The 18,033-nt window shown below is 52.7% G+C and overlaps 1 protein-coding gene across 8 annotated transcripts in view; it reads left to right on the forward strand.

Annotated features, from left to right (window-relative positions):
* LOC125159821 (palmitoyltransferase ZDHHC11-like) overlaps nt 1-18,033 on the forward strand; it is a 37,261-nt gene extending 19,228 nt beyond the window's left edge. The window contains exons 9-13 of one of the 8 annotated variants that reach the window (XR_007149933.1): nt 2,923-3,007; nt 6,846-6,880; nt 13,924-13,996; nt 14,071-14,730; nt 14,863-15,316. Coding sequence is in view for 4 of the 8 variants with exons in the window: in XM_047848480.1 (XP_047704436.1) it covers nt 2,923-3,007; nt 6,846-6,880; nt 13,924-13,996; nt 14,071-14,198 (321 nt within the window). In the remaining 4 variants the exon portion in view is untranslated. Of the gene's footprint in view, nt 1-2,922; nt 3,008-6,845; nt 6,881-6,971; nt 8,449-13,923; nt 13,998-14,070; nt 15,317-15,338; nt 15,836-17,839 lie in introns of those variants that run through there. The other 7 variants (XR_007149934.1, XR_007149935.1, XR_007149936.1 and 4 more) reach the window with 7 other exon arrangements.

Consider the following 18,033-nt stretch of genomic DNA (forward strand, 5'->3'; position numbering starts at 1 on the left):
CCTAAAATAGATACAGAAATCCAAAGGACGTAGAGTGACCAAAAGAATTTAGAGAAAGAAGCAGCAAATTGGAGGACTTACTCAACCTGACTTAAAAATGAACTATCGAGCTACAGTAGTCGGGACAGTGTGGGCCATGAGGGTGGTGTGCCCAGTGAGGGGAGACATGCAGGTCAAGGGAACAGGATAGGAAGTCCAGCAATAAAACCTGATCAGTGGGTGTTAAACCGAGGTGCCAGGATACTTAAACGGGGAGAGATGCGAGCACATTCAATAAGCTGAGCCAGAACAATTGCATGACCGTGGGCAAAAAGAGAGGGCGGGGAAGAGCTTAATAGCTGCTTCCCACCATACACACAAGAATAACTCAGAATCAGTCACAGTTCTGAATTTAGGGGCTAACCTATAACACTGTAGGAAGAAGACAGAATAAGACCTTGGTGGTCTTGGGGTAGACAAAGTTTTCTTTAACATGGGCACCCAAACCACCATTAAGGAAGAAAATGGAAAATTTGACTTTTTTTATAAAAGAAAGCATTTCCTGTTCAGAATTCACCACTGCAAAAATTAAAATGTAAGTCACACACAGGTTGGAATAAAGATTTGCAAACCCTGTACTTAAATCCAGAATAAATAAAGAACTCTTAACACTTAATGGGGAAAAACGGCCCCATTTTTAAAACGGGGAAAAGATCCTAATTAACTTTACCAAGTAGGCTCTATGGGTGGCAGATAATCCCCTGACGAGATGTTCCGCATCATCCACCGCCAGGCAAGTGCAACTACAGCCACGGCAGGACGGCTGGAACGGCTCCCTCAGAAAGGCTACCGGCGCCGGGAGCGGAGACACGGGGGGCCGGCGGCCCGCAGGGAGCCGCGCGAAGCCGTCGGGGGCTTACGGTGATACCACTGTGGAAAGTAGTTCGACACTTTCCTAAGATCTTCAGTGGGTGCCTACCCTCTGACACGGCGGCCCCCACGCAGAGACCCCTTCCTGGGAAGGCCCTGAGCCACACGCACCTGAAACTAACGACGGGCTTGATTTGCTACGAACAAGCCTCGGTACCAGCGATCTCTTCTTCTTTTTCCTTTACCCCCACAGGCGGCCACCGGTGACCTGCAGTCACCCTCACACGGGTAGGTTGTAAGCTTCCCGGACTGGTTCCCGCTGAATGAAAACGGCTACGCGCTCTTAAGGCGAGTGCTTTGGAAAGTGACTCATGCCTGACGGGGTATGTTGAAATCACGTGACGACACAGGAGGAAATAAGGCCGTTTCGCGTAGCGGTGCCGCGTACAGCTACGCAGGGACCTCTTGCGCTCCACGTGCTTGGGGAAACGCAGCAATCGTCTCCCTGCGGACGACTCGCGCTCATTTCTTCTGTGTGTCGGTCGGAGAACGTGCGGGGAGCGGGTCCCAGCCTCCTTTCTATGACCCCCGATAATACGTGGTTGCCCGTCGCTCCTGAGCCATGCCTGCTCATTCTGAGCCCGCGAGGAGTCACACGGAGGACAGCCCTGCACGCGCACACGCACCCAAAGTGCACGCCTGCAAAGTCACAGAAGCAGAAAGTGGCCCATTACGAAGGTCACGACCCAGGGTGAGCACACATTTTAAAACGTGCACTCGGTCTCCACTTTGAAATCGTACCGGTGTGGAAAGTCACCTCGGAACACGGAGAAACGAGAAATATGCTCACGTTAGGGTGAGGGTCTCGATCTGCCGGGGCTGCCCTGACAAAGGACCACAAGACAGGTGGCTTAAAAAATAGAAACGTACCGTCTCACTGCTCTGGAGGCTGGAGCCGGACTCACCTCGACGTGTCCCCAGTCACAGGACCTGCACTTGGCTTCTCTCCTTGGCTCGTACCTGATGCTGTTTTCCCTTTGTCTCTTCAATTTTCCCATTTTGCCCCTTTCTGGCAAGAATGATTGAAAATTAACGAGCCAGGAGGGCCTGCCTGCCCTCTTGCACGGACGCGGTCGTCAGGCCGAGGGCCTGCCCGTCTTCTGGCATGGACGTGGTCATCCCTCTGAAGGCCTACCTGTCCTCTTGCACGGACGTGGTCGTCGGGCTAGGGCCTGTCCTCTTGCACGGACGTGGTCGTCGGGCCAAGGGCTGGCCTGTCCTCTTGCACGGACGTGGTCATCGGGCCGAGGGCCTGTCTTCTAGCATGGACTTGGTCGTCGGGCCGAGGGCTGGCCTGTCTTCTTGCTCATATGCGGTCGTCGGGCTAGGGCCTGTCCTCTTGCACGGACGCGGCCATCGGGCTGAGGGCCTGTCTTCTTGCATGGACGCAGTCGTTGGGCTGAGGGCCTGTCCTCTTGTATGGACGTGGTCGTCGGGCCGAGGGCCTGTCTTCTTGCACGGACTCGGTCGTCGGGCCGAGGGCTGGCCTGTCTTCTTGCTCGGATGCGGTCGTTGGGCTGAGGGCCTGTCCTCTTGCACAGACGCAGTCGTCAGGCTGACCCTGGTCTCAGGTGATGACACCTTGAGCTGCTAGAGTCGCTGCATCTGAAAACCCCCCTTACAGCGATGTGAGGTCATTGGCAGACACTGTTCAATCCACTTGCACGGTTCAGTCAGCTGAGTGTCCCACGACCTACATCCCCACCATTGCTCTTGGTAATTCCTGAACATCTCTTCCCTTCCAACCCCAGGGCCTCTCCCCAAATCCCCTCCCGATCTGCAGGGGCACCCCTTGTTGTTGACACCCCCTGCTGCTCCTGCAGCTCTCCCTTTAGGTGCTCCTCCCCTGCCCTCCCGGGGTCTCCCACCATGCAGTGGACCTGAGGGGAAAGGGCGGTAAGGAGGCTGTGTGATGCTGTGGCCTGTGGTTTCCAGCAGCCATCGGCATCCCCTCCAGGAAGCAGCGCCCGTCCTTGCTGATGAGTGTCTCCCCTTCCCCCCGCCATCCCACAGAGTGAAGTGCAACCATCTGCTGCCGGACGTGCACTCTGGTCCACCCTCCTCCGCCAACACGTTCGTGGAGGACTCGTGGGTGATGGTAAGTGAGGCATGGCCGTGTGTGAGTGAGCCTCAAACACAGGGGTGGGGTCCAGTGCTGAGTCTAAGCTCCCCACAAGAGCAAGGGCAGGACAGTATTTGGACCTGCTTGTCTGGCTGGTTTAAGGCATTTATGGTGTCCTTCGGGGACACTGCTCGAACAGGACAGTGGTGGGAGGGGGATAAAGGGAAACAAGGCGGGCAGCACAAACGATCTAAAGCGCAGGGCGTGTGTGTGAGCAGAGAAACATGACGGAAAAATGGGTGCTACTGGAACGGAAGCATCACACGTGTGCTTGGGTGACATGTGTGCGCTCCAGCAAGCTGGCGGGATTCTGGCCAGGAAGGGCTCAGTGACCCACTTACTGTCACAGCAGAAGGATGCCCCTACTCATCTCCCAGGTCAGCGGGGAGGAGGGACATACCTGGTCCACTGTGTTCATTACAGAGCCTGGAGTCAGAGCTCCATGTTAGAGATGCTGGAGGCCAGTCTTCAGTGGGGACTGGGTGTGACCGGCCAAGTCACAGCTTGCACCGTAGCCAACACAATTATGGCATGACCCCTCCCCGCCACTCGCTCCCATCAAGCCTTCCAACAAGTACATACTTTACGTGCATGGAGACCAGGCTGCTGCTCCATTCCAGGGGTCACAGTGGTGGCTGTGGCAGTGATAGCATCTATTGGCGCCCATCCCTGCCATCCCTTCTTGGGTGGTGGTGGCCACACAGCTTCTGAGTGACATGAAGGACACATCTCAAGAAGCAAAGATGTGATGACCATGTGGGTGTTGACCATGTATGACCGTGAGGGCCATGTCCCCCCGCTGGTTATAATGTGTGTCCAGGTGAACATGTGGAAGCCCTCTCTCTGATGTGTGGCTCTGGAGCTCGCCTCTAGGATGTGTAGTAGAGCAGTCTCAGGGCCACCTCATTCCCCTCCTGTCTCAGGAATCCAAGGAAGCTGTGACCGTTCGTTGTCACTCTGCTGGACACTTGTCATCCATCATCACGTTTAATCCCTCTGTGGATTGTCTGAGACAGATCATCATCCCACTTTGATGGCCGGGCTCGCCTCTTGGTGTGCGTGGAGCTTTAGGACCCCACCGGCTTAAACCCTCCCCACCCCATACCCCTGAGGATACATTTTCTTCTGCTTTCAAAACTGTATATGCCAGATATGGTCATATGGCTTTCTAGTGCCACAGTAGTAATAGCATGGGGTCTGGGGCTTTTAAACATTTGTATTCTTCATTCTAAATCTCCCAGTGTTGAAAAATGCATTTCTCACTTCAGAAAGGTAGTTACCTTTCCAGCCAATTTACACAAATTACCAACACTGTCGAATTCTACCGAATTTTTAAAAAATAATGACACAAACCCTCTCAGAATATAGAGGAAGAGAGACCTGTTCTGTGAGGCCAGTTCCAACCTGATACCAAAGCCAGACAATGCCATCCCAAAAGAATACCATGAGGCAAAATCCTTCAAGAAAACACAGACAGAAACCATTGATTAAGTGTTAGCAAACCAAATCTAGCAGCATACAAGATTAAGTACCATGGCTATGTGAAAATTAATTGACATTATACAAAATACCAACAGTAAATGACAATAATATGGCACTGTCAATTCAGAAAGGGAGTTGCCAATAAGAAACTCTCACGTGTGACAAAAACATAGTCTCAACAAATTAGGAATGAAATGAAAAGATCTTCATTCTGACCCATGCAATACACCTATGAAATACAACTAACATACTTCCTGGTGAAAGACTGAGTACGTCTTAAAACCGGGAATAAGGCAAGGATGTACTGAAGTTCCAGCTGGTGCAATAAGACAAGAAAAAGGAATAAAGAATAGAAAGTGAAACTGTGTTGATCACAGACAACATGATTCTAAAATACAAACAAAAAACAAAACTGCTAGTAATAAAATAGTTTTGCAAGAAGCAGGTAAAGTGATCTCCAGTAAGCTCTGGGACATTTATCTTCAGTGTTATCCAGAGCACGCCTGAAATCACATATGGTCCCTACCTGGCGTCGGGAGCCTCTGTGTGCCTCCAGCTAGCTCCACAGCAAATTGCCTCAGCATGGTCAAAGTAAAAGTTTCTCCATTGCCTTGGCTGACCTAGAAATGTTTTATGTAATTTGCCATTCTCTGGAATGGAAACAGTGAAAAATAAATCTCTTTTGACTTTGTATTGTTAAAAAAATAGCAAATCCAATCATATTTCTGTATTTGGCAAAAATGCCACTGAAAATAATATTAGTTATTTTATTAACAATAGCATTGACAATAATGAATTTAACGAAACTGTAGTAAAGTCTATACATTGAAAGTTATAAGTCATTGCTGAGAGAAACTGAAGACATTTGAAATAAATGGAAAGATATACAATGTTCATGGATTGGAACACTCAATATTGTTAAGATAGCATTTCCCCCAAAACTGATCAATGGACATAGTACAATCCCTATTGAACCTAGAGAGCCTAGGATGTTCTCTTTTGTTTTTTTATGTGTTTTTTTTTTAACCAACAAGCTGATCATAAAAGGTACATGGAAATTCAGAGTACCTAGAGTAGCCAGAACAATTTTGAAAAGAGAACAAAATTGGAAGAATTATACAATCTGACTTCAAAACTTACTAAAAAGCTATAGTAATCAGGTTAGTGTAGTCAATGGAATAGAAATGGAATAGAATAAAAATTCTAGAAATAAGCCTTCACATTTATGGCCAAGGCAATCCTTTGGGGAGAGGTGAAAATTTCAACAAATGGTCCTGGAACAACCGGATATCCATCGTGAAATAAAAATAACACCGTACTGGGAATGCAAGCTGGTGCAGCCACTCGGGAAAATAGTATGGAGGTTCCTCAAAAAGCTAAAACTAGAACTACCCTATGACCCAGCAATGGCACTACTAGGTATTTATCCAGGGGAGACAGGTGTGCTGCTTCAAAGGGACACATGCACCCCAATGTTTATAGCAGCACTATCGACAGTAGCCAAAGTATGGAAAGAGCCCAAATGTCCATCGATGGATGAATGGATAAAGAAGATGTGGTATATACAATGGAGTATTACTCGGCAATCAAAAAGAAGGAAATCTTGCCATTTGCAACTATGTGGATGGAACTGGAGGGTATTATGCTAAGTGAAATTAGTCAGAGAAAGACAAAAATCATAGGACTTCACTCATATGAGGACTTTAAGAGACAAAACAGATGAACACAAGGGAAGCAAAAATAATATAAAAACGGAGGGGGACAAAACAGAAGAGACTCATACATACGGAGAACAAACAGAGGGTTATGGGAGGGGTTGTGGGAGGGGGGGATGGGCTAAATGGGTAAGGGGCACTAAGGAATCTACTCCTGAAATCATTGTTGCGCTATATGCTAATTTGGATGTAAATTTTAAAAAATAAAAAATAAAATTAAAAAAGTAATAATACCGTACTTAGGTATTGACTGCCCTGAGACCCAGGTGCTGTCAAGGTCAGACTCTCCTGGGGCGTCTCCCTCAGCTCTCCGAGTCCTCAGGCGGCCCCTCCTCTGTGCGCCTCGGTCCTGGCCGCTGCCCGCGTGCAGACCTGCCACAGAAGTCAGGGCCGCCCGGTGGCCGCGTGTGACACATACCGGCTCTGAGCGGGCCCCTTGGCCAGTGTGGACACTGGCTGTGGAGTGCGCTCCCCCACAGACCCCTTCCCTGGCCCCGGGACCCTGAGGACGTTTGCTCCAAATCGGTAATAACGAATGTCGTTTTGTTTAACAATAAGCTCGAGGTTCACCACTCCACCTTGTTTCCTGTCGTGAACAATCATTTCTTCCCTCACAGGAGATAGCCAGCAGCCTGACTTCGTCTGCCCTCAGGTGAGTCTCTGAGCCTCCTGCAGGTGCTTCCCGTGTCTTGAAGACTTCACCACGATTCCCGACGAACACGGTCTTTGCTGGGCAACCTTAGGGCACTGTGATGACGTGATCGAAGACAAGCCAGTTTCCCTCGACGTCACAGACGCGGACAGCCACCCGAAGGGCTCGCCGAACTCCGCTCGCTGGAGCTTGCGATGAGACCTCTCTAGGCTCTTCACAAGTAATGTGTGAGCCAGCGCACAGTTGTGAGCGATGCCCGTGGACTTTCTGTCTGTGAGCACGTGCCGCGTGCAGAGGGCGCCGCGGTCCATGACCGTGTGCGGCAGAGGCAGGGCTCTCCATGTGCCAGGTGGGTGACCGCACCTCGCAGGCCCCTGGGGAGCACACGGCCTCTGCCCCTCCTGTGCCACAGAGGCAGAGAGTGGCCCCTTTCACATCGTGGCCCAGCTTCAAGCGCACATTTTAGAGAGTAAATCAGGCGTAGCGGAACACGGTGACTCCCATCCCCGCGACAAGACGTCGTCTTCTCCTGGAGTGTGAGTAACAGGAGGCCACACAGCACCCATGTCAGCGAGGTCCGTGCCGTCTCCCCTACGTTTCCCTGAGCACACGGTGAGCACAGGCTCCCTCTGTTTCTGGAAGGATGGTCCTGGGGAACATTTCACAGCTGTAAGTGTCTGAATATTGTATCCTCACTTCACAACCTCAGTAACTTTGCACCAAGTGCCCTTTAATGCATTTGAAGTGAAATTAAAAAGGGCAAGTTATTTACTTGAATGTCACCCACCACATACACACACACAGACCTCCTGCTCTGGCCCGCAGGGACTGTTGCAGAAAATGTTTCTTTGGTAACCAAAGAGTTTGGACCCAGTTGAGCAGCTAGCGCTTTAGACACCTTCCGTGGCCTGCTCCTGAGGCCTCACCCGAGTCTCAGTCCTCGAGGCCCACCCACCAGGGGCCCCCCTGGGACGTCGATCACAGGGAAACCTTGTAGGACTTCATACAGCCCGTGTTCCTCGCGGTCGCTGGCAGACAAACTTATTGGGAGTACTTCTTCCCGGCTGTTTATCTGTCTAGGGTGTCCGGTCTGCTGGTTATGTACAAATCAGCCAAGCAGTGAACATATGAATAAGGGGGAGGGTCCGTCGTGCAGGTGAAGCTGCTTCTGTCTGGTTTTAAAGGCATTTCTGTCGGCAGAAATCCACCGGGTGGCTTGTTTTAGTTTTCCACTGGTGGTGGAAGCCTGCAGCGTCCTTCTCGCATGAACCTTCTGCGTGTTTATGGCGCGGGACCCCCTCTGGCACTCAGCCTCCAGGCGCTGCCTGCTCCCGAGACTGCAGATAAGAGGGGGCCCCAGCGGGGAGACGTCCACGGGCACCGTGGAGCCTGCAGGGTCCCCACGCACTAGCCCGCCCGGCGAGGGCCTGCCCTGGAACGTGCTCCTTCTTCCCCGCTCTGCCCTAGCGGACCCGGGAGCCAGGTGTTCCTGTCGCCATCCGGTGATCCAGTGACCTCACCCTACACTCCACCTTGGCCTCCGGCACAGAGGACCACCTGCGGTGAAGGTGAGCCCGTGCTCAGATGTAGGGCCTGGGGCTCCCTCCTAAGCCGGGCTCAGCACCATACCCGGATGCTGGTCGCACTGGTGTTCTGCATTTCTGGGTGCCTGGGCCACTACACAAAGGGCACCAACGGTGTGTGTGGAGTAGGGGGAGAAGCGAGGGCAGGTCACGCTCCTGACGGGGGCCCGTGTGTGTGAGAAGCGGAGTCCCCAGACAGGTGTCCCTAAAACGAGCCTCGTACGTGTGCTCTGGTGCCACGTGCTGGTGATGGCCACGTGGTAGGTGACACAGACCAGAACGCCCGCTGTGATAGACTCTCAGCAGTGGGTGTTTTCAGGGTGTCTTGTGTAATCCCTTCAACTTTCTGTGTGTTTGGAGTTTTTCATGATAAATGTTGGGATAGCGAAGGGGTGTGTATAACTGACGGTCAACACAGAGCGTGTGAGCCACACACGGGGTTGAGTGAGGAAGCCTGCAGACGATACGCTCATGGCCCCAGGACCGGGCGGGCGGGGTGGCCTGTGCAGCCAGGCAGGAGACACAGGCAGACCCAGCGTGGTGGCAGTCTCACCGGCAGGTGAGTGTAGAACCCGGAAAGGCGGGGCTGTGGAGGGCCCGGCTCCCACCGTCCGTCCTTCTGTGTGCTCCCTTCCAGAGTGGCTCACGGGGCCACCCAGCCAGCGGGGCCTGAGTTGCTTCTGTAACAGCAAGGGGCTCCGGACAATGTGCTGGAAGCCTCGGCTTCGAGCTTGACGGCACTTGAGAGGGCCCCTCGACCCTGGCGCTCAGCCGCCCATGCACATTCACCGAACTCAAGCGCCCAGTCCCGGGCTGGGGCTTCCTCTCGGCTCATTCTGGAACCCGTGTTTAATCCTGACGCCCTGTGTGCCCCACTTCACGCCAGGCCCACCCCTCTGCGGGCGACCCCAAGGCCCGTAGCTCTTAGCAGAGTCCTTAGAGACAAATGGGCGCCATAAGGCACACTTGGACTTGGGAGTCCACTCTGGTGTGCAGGCGTGACCGGCTCCACAGCCCAGAGTAAGTTCTTTAACCTCCTGGAGTGCCCGGGTCTCCACGCTTGCAAGCTACGCATGGACTCCCTGAGGGGTCCCGAGCCCTGCTGCCGGTGTCCAGCTGGGACTGGTGCTCAGTAAATGGTAACCCCCGTCCCCCATCATACCTGCTTTGGACTTTGCTGCCCATTAATTATAATCCTCATCTGAGGACACAGACTCATCACTGATCTATGCGTTATCTGCTTCCTAAGTTTACTTGGTATTTTATTTATTTTTGGTAACAGATGTAGCATCACCACCCCCTCCCCCCCCAGAAAAAGGCAGGGTCCTGATGTGGTCAACTTCTGTGTGGCCCGGCCACGTGTGGTCTGCTTCTGTGTACGTGGCTTGGCCACGCTCTTTGTTCTCATGTTTTCCTTTCACTTCAGTGTTTCACATCATACGTAGTCCTAAAAAATAGATGCTCACGACACATCGGTTACTCTTTATTTCACAGAAAGGACATAGTGTGTATGTGATGTTTGGAATTTGGGGGAATCACCTTTTCACTTACTACCTCTCGGTCAAAACGGTGGTTCCCTGTCCCCGGTGGCCGAGCTCATTTGCTTTCCTTCTGCGACTGCTTCTTGTAACTGGTCCGTCCCCTCTGCTGTGGGCCAGCAGGACGTGTGCCCCCGTGCGGGTCCCTGTGATGAGCAGCAGGCCATCTCTTCTACAAGGCCAGACTCTTCTACAGGGGTGCTCGGTCTGCACTCCCGCAGAAGCATATGCATATTCGGAGCCCCGTAGGTCCGTGTCATCCCCAACACCCGGGGCACCGAGTGGTGCGGCTGGCGGCTCACAATCCCTCCCAGCCTTCCCCTCACCACCGATGGTGCTGAATATGCATTAGCCATGTGAATTTCCTTCTGTCGGAAGTGCTTCCTCTTGTCCTTGGCCCATTTTCCTCCTGGGCTCTTTCTGCTTTTCTTATAGATTTATTTGTGTGCTTTATATATGCTTGATACAAACGCCTCATTAGTTGGGTGAATTACAGATAGAGTGTCACAGCAACTCGACTCCATGCTTAGCTGAACTCAACATTTGATGAGTCAGAGTCACACTCACACTTGTGCATATTTTATGATAATGCTTTTTGGTCTCGATTAATCTCGAACCCAATCTTCTAAAAGACAGTCATCTATACTTTCCACTGCTAATTTTCAACATTTGATTTTGAGAGTTGAGTCCTCACTCTGTGGGTCATTGGTGTGTTTAGTGTGAGGTAGGGATCCAGCTTCATCCGTTCCAGGTGGTTTCTGTTGTTCCAGCTGCTTTCGCTAAACATCAGATTGACCTTCTTTCCCCCACTGATTTATTTTTTGTATGTCTCGTATATTTTTTATTCCATAATTCCTCCACTACTGCCTTTCTGTATTTAGTTGAATTTGCATACTGTGCCATTGTGATTCCCATCTTCTTTCCTTTTGCTTATACTTTTTAGTTACCTTCTTACTGGTTACCTTGGGGATTACAATTAATACCTTAAGCTTTTAAGAGTCTAGTTTGAATAATACTACGTTAATTTCAGTAGTATATACTCTGATCCTATACATCTTCCTACCTCTTCCTTTATATTGTTACATCTTTATACATTGTGTGCCCGTTAAGAAAGATTTATAATTATTCTGTGAATTGGTCTTTTAAGTCACATAGAGAAGAAGAGGAGTTACAAACCAAAGTACGACAATCCTTGCTTATGTCTCGACCTGTGTGGTTACCTTTCCGAGCGTACTTTATTTCAGCTACTGTCTAGAGCCTCTGTTTTAGCCTAAAGATCTCCCTTTAGCATTTCTTGTAGGGGAGGTCTGTTGGTCATGAATTCTCTCAGCTTTTGTTTATCTAAGAACATCTTAATTTCTTCTTTATTCCCAAAATACGGTTTTGTTGGATTTAGAATTCTTGGTCGGCAGATTTATTTTCCTTCCAGGACTTGAGAGGTGCCCTCTGGACTCCATGGTTTCTGATGAGAAATCAGCTGTTGATCTTACTGAGGCCCCTTGTACGTGATTAACCACTTCTCTCTCAATGCTTTCAGACTCCTCTCTTTGGGTTCTGAGAATCTGGCAGTGCTGTGTCTTGGTGCGAAGCCTTCTGAGTTTATCTTGCTTGGAGTTTGTGGAGCATCTTGGATGTGTAGATCCGTATCTTCCATCGGATTTGGAAAGCGTGCGGGCAGTGTTTCTTCGGATACTTTTTCTCTCTGCCCCCTCTCTTCTCCTTCTGGGCCTCAGGTCCGCCAGGTGCTCTTCATTTTCCTTTGTTCCATTTTTCTCCCTGGTCCTCAGGTGGGAGAATTTCAATTGTCTTCAGGCTCACAGATCCTTTCTTCTCCTGCTCTGTTTTGAACTCCTCTAGTGAATTTTTAATTTCACACTTTTCAGTGGCAGAATTTGTTTGGTTCTTTTTTGTAATTCTGTCTCTTTATTGATTTTCTTTTTTGTTCATTCAGTATTTTCATGACTTCCTTTAATTCTTCACCTTGGCTCATTGAGCACATTTAAGATAACTGACCTAATGTCCTTGACTACTAATTCAAATGTCTGGGCTTCTTCCAGGAAATTCTGTCAAATTCTTTTTTTCCTTTGAATGGGCCATATTTTCCTTTTTCTCTGGATGTTTTATAATTTTTTGTTGAGAACTGTATATTCTGAGTATTATAATGTGGTTAAGTCTGGACATCAGATTCTCCCACTGCTTGGGATTGTAGATCTTTGCTTGTTGAACTATCAGTTTGTGACTCTCCCAAGCTATTTTTGCAAAACATGTATTTGTTGTTGCAAAGTTTCTCTCATTATCTCTGTGGTCAGCCAGTGTTTTCCTTCAGTGTCTGGCTGCAAATAGGGGGACTAAGTGTCCCAGTAGATGCTCCCAAAGACAGCTACTGCTGCCAAGGGGGCCAGGGCAAGCGAGCCCTTGTGCCGGCCCCTCGGGACATGACCAGACTAACCAAAAGGCACAACAGACAAGTTTTGGAGTACAGAGTCCCTACTGCCTGCGCAGGAATGAAGGCTGTTGGCCTGTAGCCGCAGGAGGACTGAGGGTGGGTTGTCGCTGCTCTGTTGACACCACTCACTCGGGAGAGTTGGACAGCATCTCTCCCCTGGTGCTGTGCAGCGTGTCTGGTCTGGCTTCAGAGTCTGGAATAGTTGACCCCAAAGGCTCTCTTTAGCACAGTGGTCACATCTGTGGAAGACCAATCTCTCGTGCTTCCTGCTCCCTGGCTTTGTCCTTAGGTGAAGCATGCTGATGTGCACTCTGAGAACACGTGTCACCACCTCCCCACAAATCTCTACCCCGCAGGCAGGCCTCCACCGTTCCACTGCCTGGCTCCGTTGTGTTTCTGTTTTCATTCTAAGCAAACAGTGTGCTTCCCTGGGGCATCATTTCAGTAATACCTTGATCACCTTTGCTTCCAAGCACCATCACCTCCTTCTGTGGGTTTTTCTTACACGTCCTGCCTCTACCAGGTTGCTGCCCACTCCGTGACCCTCTGTAGCCAGCACCCCCACCTCTTACCCATCGGAGCCTTGCCCCCACCTCAGCTCCCACAACTGCCTCTGCGTTGGGTCCCCTGGGGGCCTGTCCATCTCGACAGCATTGTCCTCACACCTGGCTTTTCTACAGTCTGTTCCCGTTTGCTTCGTCTTCTTCAGGGAGCCATTGTTCATTGAGGTTCCCCTTTCATTTCCTTCCTATTTAATCTCATTCATGCCTCAGTTTGTATCTTGGCTAATTCTCAAGAGCTGGCTCTGGGAGGAGGACGAAGGCATGTACGGGTTTAGAGATCTCCTAGAGACACTGGACTTGCAGAACCTTCCAAGGAAAGTTGTGCACAGCTGCACAGTCCAGTCCCGCCACACACAGCCCTGTAAGTCAGAAGGAGCACCGTCCCCGGCCGTTTGGCGAGAGCCGTGCTCTCCCCTGTCGTCCGTGCAGGGGATCTGAAGTCACCGTCCGCAGGCCCAGTAGCACCAGGGCAAGGGAGAAACCTCCTGCTTTCGGGAGATGGTGTGAGGACATTCGGGGCCCCTGGGTAGCCAGGACTCACCACCAGCAAGCAGAGTTGTGCAGAGAAGGTGCCAAGAAAGACGAGGCGGCCTGTGTTGTGTCTTCCCCCCATGCCAAGGGTCCAAATAGGCTTTGGTGGCCCCCAGGAGACCCTCCTGCTCATCAGGAAAAGCACCACTTGTCTCTGTCCTGATGCACGTGCAGAGGGAAAAGCCACCCCCCCGTCCCCAGCGCAGCCTCCTCAGCAGCCCCACATACAAGCGAGTGCTCTGAACTCAAGAGGCGAGATGGCCGCCGGTGTCCCAGAGCCCGTCGTGGCTCCGTCTCCAAAATGTGCTCTTGCTGCTCTGTTCTGTTCCCTTTGGCAGTGCAAGAGGTGCCATGTCACGTGTTTCCTGTTATTTCTCTGCAGGTCTCAAAGGACCAACAGGAAATGAGGTTGCCTGTGAAAGCAGACAGCGCCGAGGGCAAAGGCCCAGCTTCAGGTAAGACATCACGCAGTGTGGGAGTTGAGATCCACCCAAGTTTGATTCCCTAAAGAGGAAAACGTTTTCTACAGAAAAACAAGGAGAGGGAGAAATCACCGGTGGGGAGTCAAAGGTCAGGATGCTTGCTGTCTCAGTGGCACGGAGGACGAGCTTGGGCTCACGTAGTGTCTGCCGATGGGGCCTGGCGTCCCCGCGCTAGCCCCGCCACCTGCTCTGTGTGCCACAAGGCAGCAGGTGCAAGACGTGGGTCTGGACGCCCAGCTGAAAGAGTGCCTGCAAGGTAGGAGCTGGCCCTGGGTGGCGTCGCTGTGGCCGCCGATCTGAGCCGTGGACCCTGACGTGCAGCGGTGGCCAGCCTAACGATGGCACCAGAGCGAGGGCCACGGAGAGTTTGACTAGTGACCGGAACCAAAGGCCTGATGTGCTCTGTTAGAGGCTCAGACTCCACCACCCGCACGCTGTCTGCCGAAATGCACGGTGATTTTGTTATTCACTCCCCTGACCCTTCCGGAGTCCTTCTGAGACGGCCCACCTCATCTAAGGACATGTTCACCACTCAGCTTTGAAACAACTACCTATCCTTGGCCACGATGACGCCTCCTGCTGCCCCCGTCGCGTCAGAGCTCACAGTGCAATTCTCCAGTGCTCCTGTTTCTAGAAAAGAGGTGGAGGCTGACCTTTCAACACACCCGTGGCCGCAGGCGTCAGTGGCTCCTGTTTCTAGAAAAGAGGTGGAGGCTGACCTTTCAACACACCCGTGGCCGCAGGCGTCAGTGGCTCCTGTTTCTAGAAAAGAGGTGGAGGCTGACCTTTCAACACACCCGTGGCCGCAGGCGTCAGTGGCTCCTGTTTCTAGAAAAGAGGTGGAGGCTGAGAGGGTGAGTTTGATTTCTGCGTGATTCCAGAAGGGCCAAAGCTGGATTTTAAGAAACCTAAACTACAAGCAAGTGGCAAAGTGACAGGGAGCCTGAGCCTCAGGTCTGGGTACGTGGCAGGTTGGCTCCTGAGTGGACTGACGCCACGGGGGCATGCATGTGCACGCCGTCCATGTGGGTGTAGGTGCTCGTGGACAGGTAAGAACAAGGGGTCCTCAGCCAGGGACGGAGGCAAAGAGAAAACCCACAGAGAGCCCCGTGGGCACCTGCAGCCTGTGTCCCAAGGGCCCCTGCCTCCCTGGTGAGCCGGGTTCTCGTGGCCTCACGGGAGGGAGAGACAGGCCCACGCTCAGGGCGCAGCCAGAACGGAAGGCCGATAAGTCATCCTGTAAAATCGGGACCCAAATGGCTACCCGCGCATGGCAGTGGTGAGCCCGGACGAACCCCGTGCTCCGCTCCCACAGGACACAAGAATGAACCTTGGAGCCGAAAGGAGCAGAGAAAATCCCCCAACTCCTCAAGCTGAGATTAACACCAAGTGATTCTGGACCAGCCGTTGGCAGGTGCCGAGAGGCGCTCCCCTCGCAGGAGCTGGGAAGATACCAGCCGCGCTCATCCCACATGGCCACGCCCTCACGGAGGCCAAGGCCACCACAGAAACAGACACACGTCGGGGGTTGGGCTCGAGGACCAAATGCAAAGTAACTGTGGTTGTTGTTTGGGGAAACAACAGGCAAAGGGAAACACATCTGAAGAGAACAGAAAACTTGTTTAAATCGCACGTGTATTTGAAGAGAAACCAAATGAAACTCAGAGCTGCAGAAAATACCACTGACGTGGGGCGGCTGACTGAGGGTTTTGCAGCACGCGGGTCACAGTTGGGGTTCGTGAGCTCGGAGCCGGAACTGGAGAAGTTACCTGACGCCCAAAGACGGGGCGACAGGCGGAGAGCGCGACCGGAGGTGGGGCTGGGGTCTGCGGTGTGAGCGGAGTCCCCGGCAGGGAGGGGCGCTCGGGGGGCAGCGTGCGAGGCAGCGGGGCTGAGGGCCCTGCGCTGCAAACCCGCACGCACTCGGGTCCGGTGAGTCCAGGAACGGCAAGTGAGACTGTAGCTGTGTCGTGAGAAGCTGGCACACTCCGGAGACAAAGGACATGCGTATTTTTAAATATCTGGCGATAAAAAAAAGGGGAGTCCTTCCAGGGATATCGACTAACTACGCTCATTGTAACGGAAGCTATGGCAGAGCGGAGTCCTGCCTGCAGTGCGGGGGCCATCAATCAGCCCAGGGCTGCCCTCCTGGCCGATGCACCTTTTAAAGTGAAAGTGAAACAGGCTCTTCGCACAGAAGTAAGGAACGTCCGGGAGTGAAAAAGAGACCATTTTCGGAGCACTTTTACAAAGCGACGTCCCTAGGAACAGATCTAACAAGAGACACGCCGGACTCATGGAGAAAACCATAAAACTTGCAGAGGGACGTCTTGAGGAGCCTGATGAGTGCGGACAGACCCAGCTCACGGCGTGCGTGCCAGGCCTCCCAGAGAGGCCAGTGCAGGACGCCAGCTCGAAACCCTGCGTCTGAGATGTGTGTGGAACTGCAAAGGACCAAGAATGCCAAGGAGCAGGAGAGGAGCAATTTGGGACGTCTGGCCGCGCCGCTTCCACGAAGCTTGTGAGTCAAAGACAGAGTGGGGTCTGTGCCGAAATAAGCACAGGGCCTGGCGTGGTGGCTTGCAGGGGCCGCGAGCACGTCAGTGGGCACAGGGACACTGTTTGTGGCACGGGGCGGCTGACGAGCAGGGGCGGGTAGATTGTTTCACAAACGCGGAAACATTGGGTGCCGTGTGGGAATAACACCAATGAAATCAGACCCCGCCTTGTACCGTTTACACAAGTTAATTCCACGTGGACTAAAGACATAATGGGTGAAGGGACAACTATACAAACTGGAAGATAATATTTGCTACTATCTTCTTTTTTTAAGTTTATTTATTCTGGGAGAGACGGAGAGTAGGGGAGGGGCAGAGAGCCAGGGAGAGAGAGAATCCCAAGCAGGCTCAGCACTGTCAGCCCAGAGCCCGACGCGGGGCTCGATCCCAGGAAACCTGAGCCGAGACCCAGAGTCCGACGCTTCACAGACTGAGCCCCCCCCCCGCCGCCACCGGGCACCCCTGGTACTGTCCTTATGTCCTCATGGTGACTGAGGGTCCTTAAGCAAGGTTTTCTTAAAGGCACTGTCCCTAAAGGAAGATACACAGAAATTAGATCACACCCAGATACAAAGGGAGGCTGTCAAAAATCGGGAAAATATTTGTGACACATAGGTGACAAAGAATTGGTGTCCAGGACACAAAGTACTATGACACCAGCAGGAAAAACATAGCCACACGATGGCTGGGCACTTCGGGGAACAGGGAACCCAGAAGACCCACAAACAAGTGCGTACCTTCTGCCATCCTCCGGGAAATGTGACTGAAAACCACATGTGCTGGGGTGCGGTCCCTGTCACATGAGCAGGTGTGAGTCTGCCATCACTGAGGACTGGCACGGGTGGGCCTGGGACGCGCACGCGGCTGATGGGCTGGGCCAGTGCCGCGCCCACAACTGGTGGACAAGGCCGTCGGCACCTCCAGTCATCCCGGGTGTGGGTCGGGAAATGCCTGCCCCCTGCACCACGAGCCATGAGCATTGCTGCCGGGTCCGAGGAGATGCCCAGTACGGGGACCCCAGCACGGGGGAGGGGTGGAGGAGGGTTCCCGCTGACCCGCTGAGCAGGGCTGTGTGTGCAGACACAGATGTTCTGTGCAGAAGCGGCCGCCCTCCTGGCAAGAGGTCAGGACGGACGGCACCAGGAACCTGTCCTTGGCCTTCCTGGCAGAGGGCCGGTTCTGCACCCGGGGCCAAGGACTGGGCACGCCCTCTGCTCACCGCCCTCAGGTGCTCATGGCACTTTCTTTTGCTCTGCAGGAGCCAAGGAGCCCACACTGGCCAAATGGGCGTCCACACACCCGTGTCCTTAGAGATCCGGGCTCGGGAGGCGGCCCTGGAGAAACTCAGGCTCCCGCACCTGCTGCCCTCCAGCAGCCAGCATGTGCTGCACCTGGATGTCCCCTTGCGGAGGCAGCAGGTCCAGGGCACGGAGCCTGCCACTGTCACCACCA

The sequence above is a fragment of the Prionailurus viverrinus genome, unplaced genomic scaffold, assembly GCF_022837055.1.
Source record: "Prionailurus viverrinus isolate Anna unplaced genomic scaffold, UM_Priviv_1.0 scaffold_63, whole genome shotgun sequence".
Classification (NCBI taxonomy): domain Eukaryota; kingdom Metazoa; phylum Chordata; class Mammalia; order Carnivora; family Felidae; genus Prionailurus; species Prionailurus viverrinus.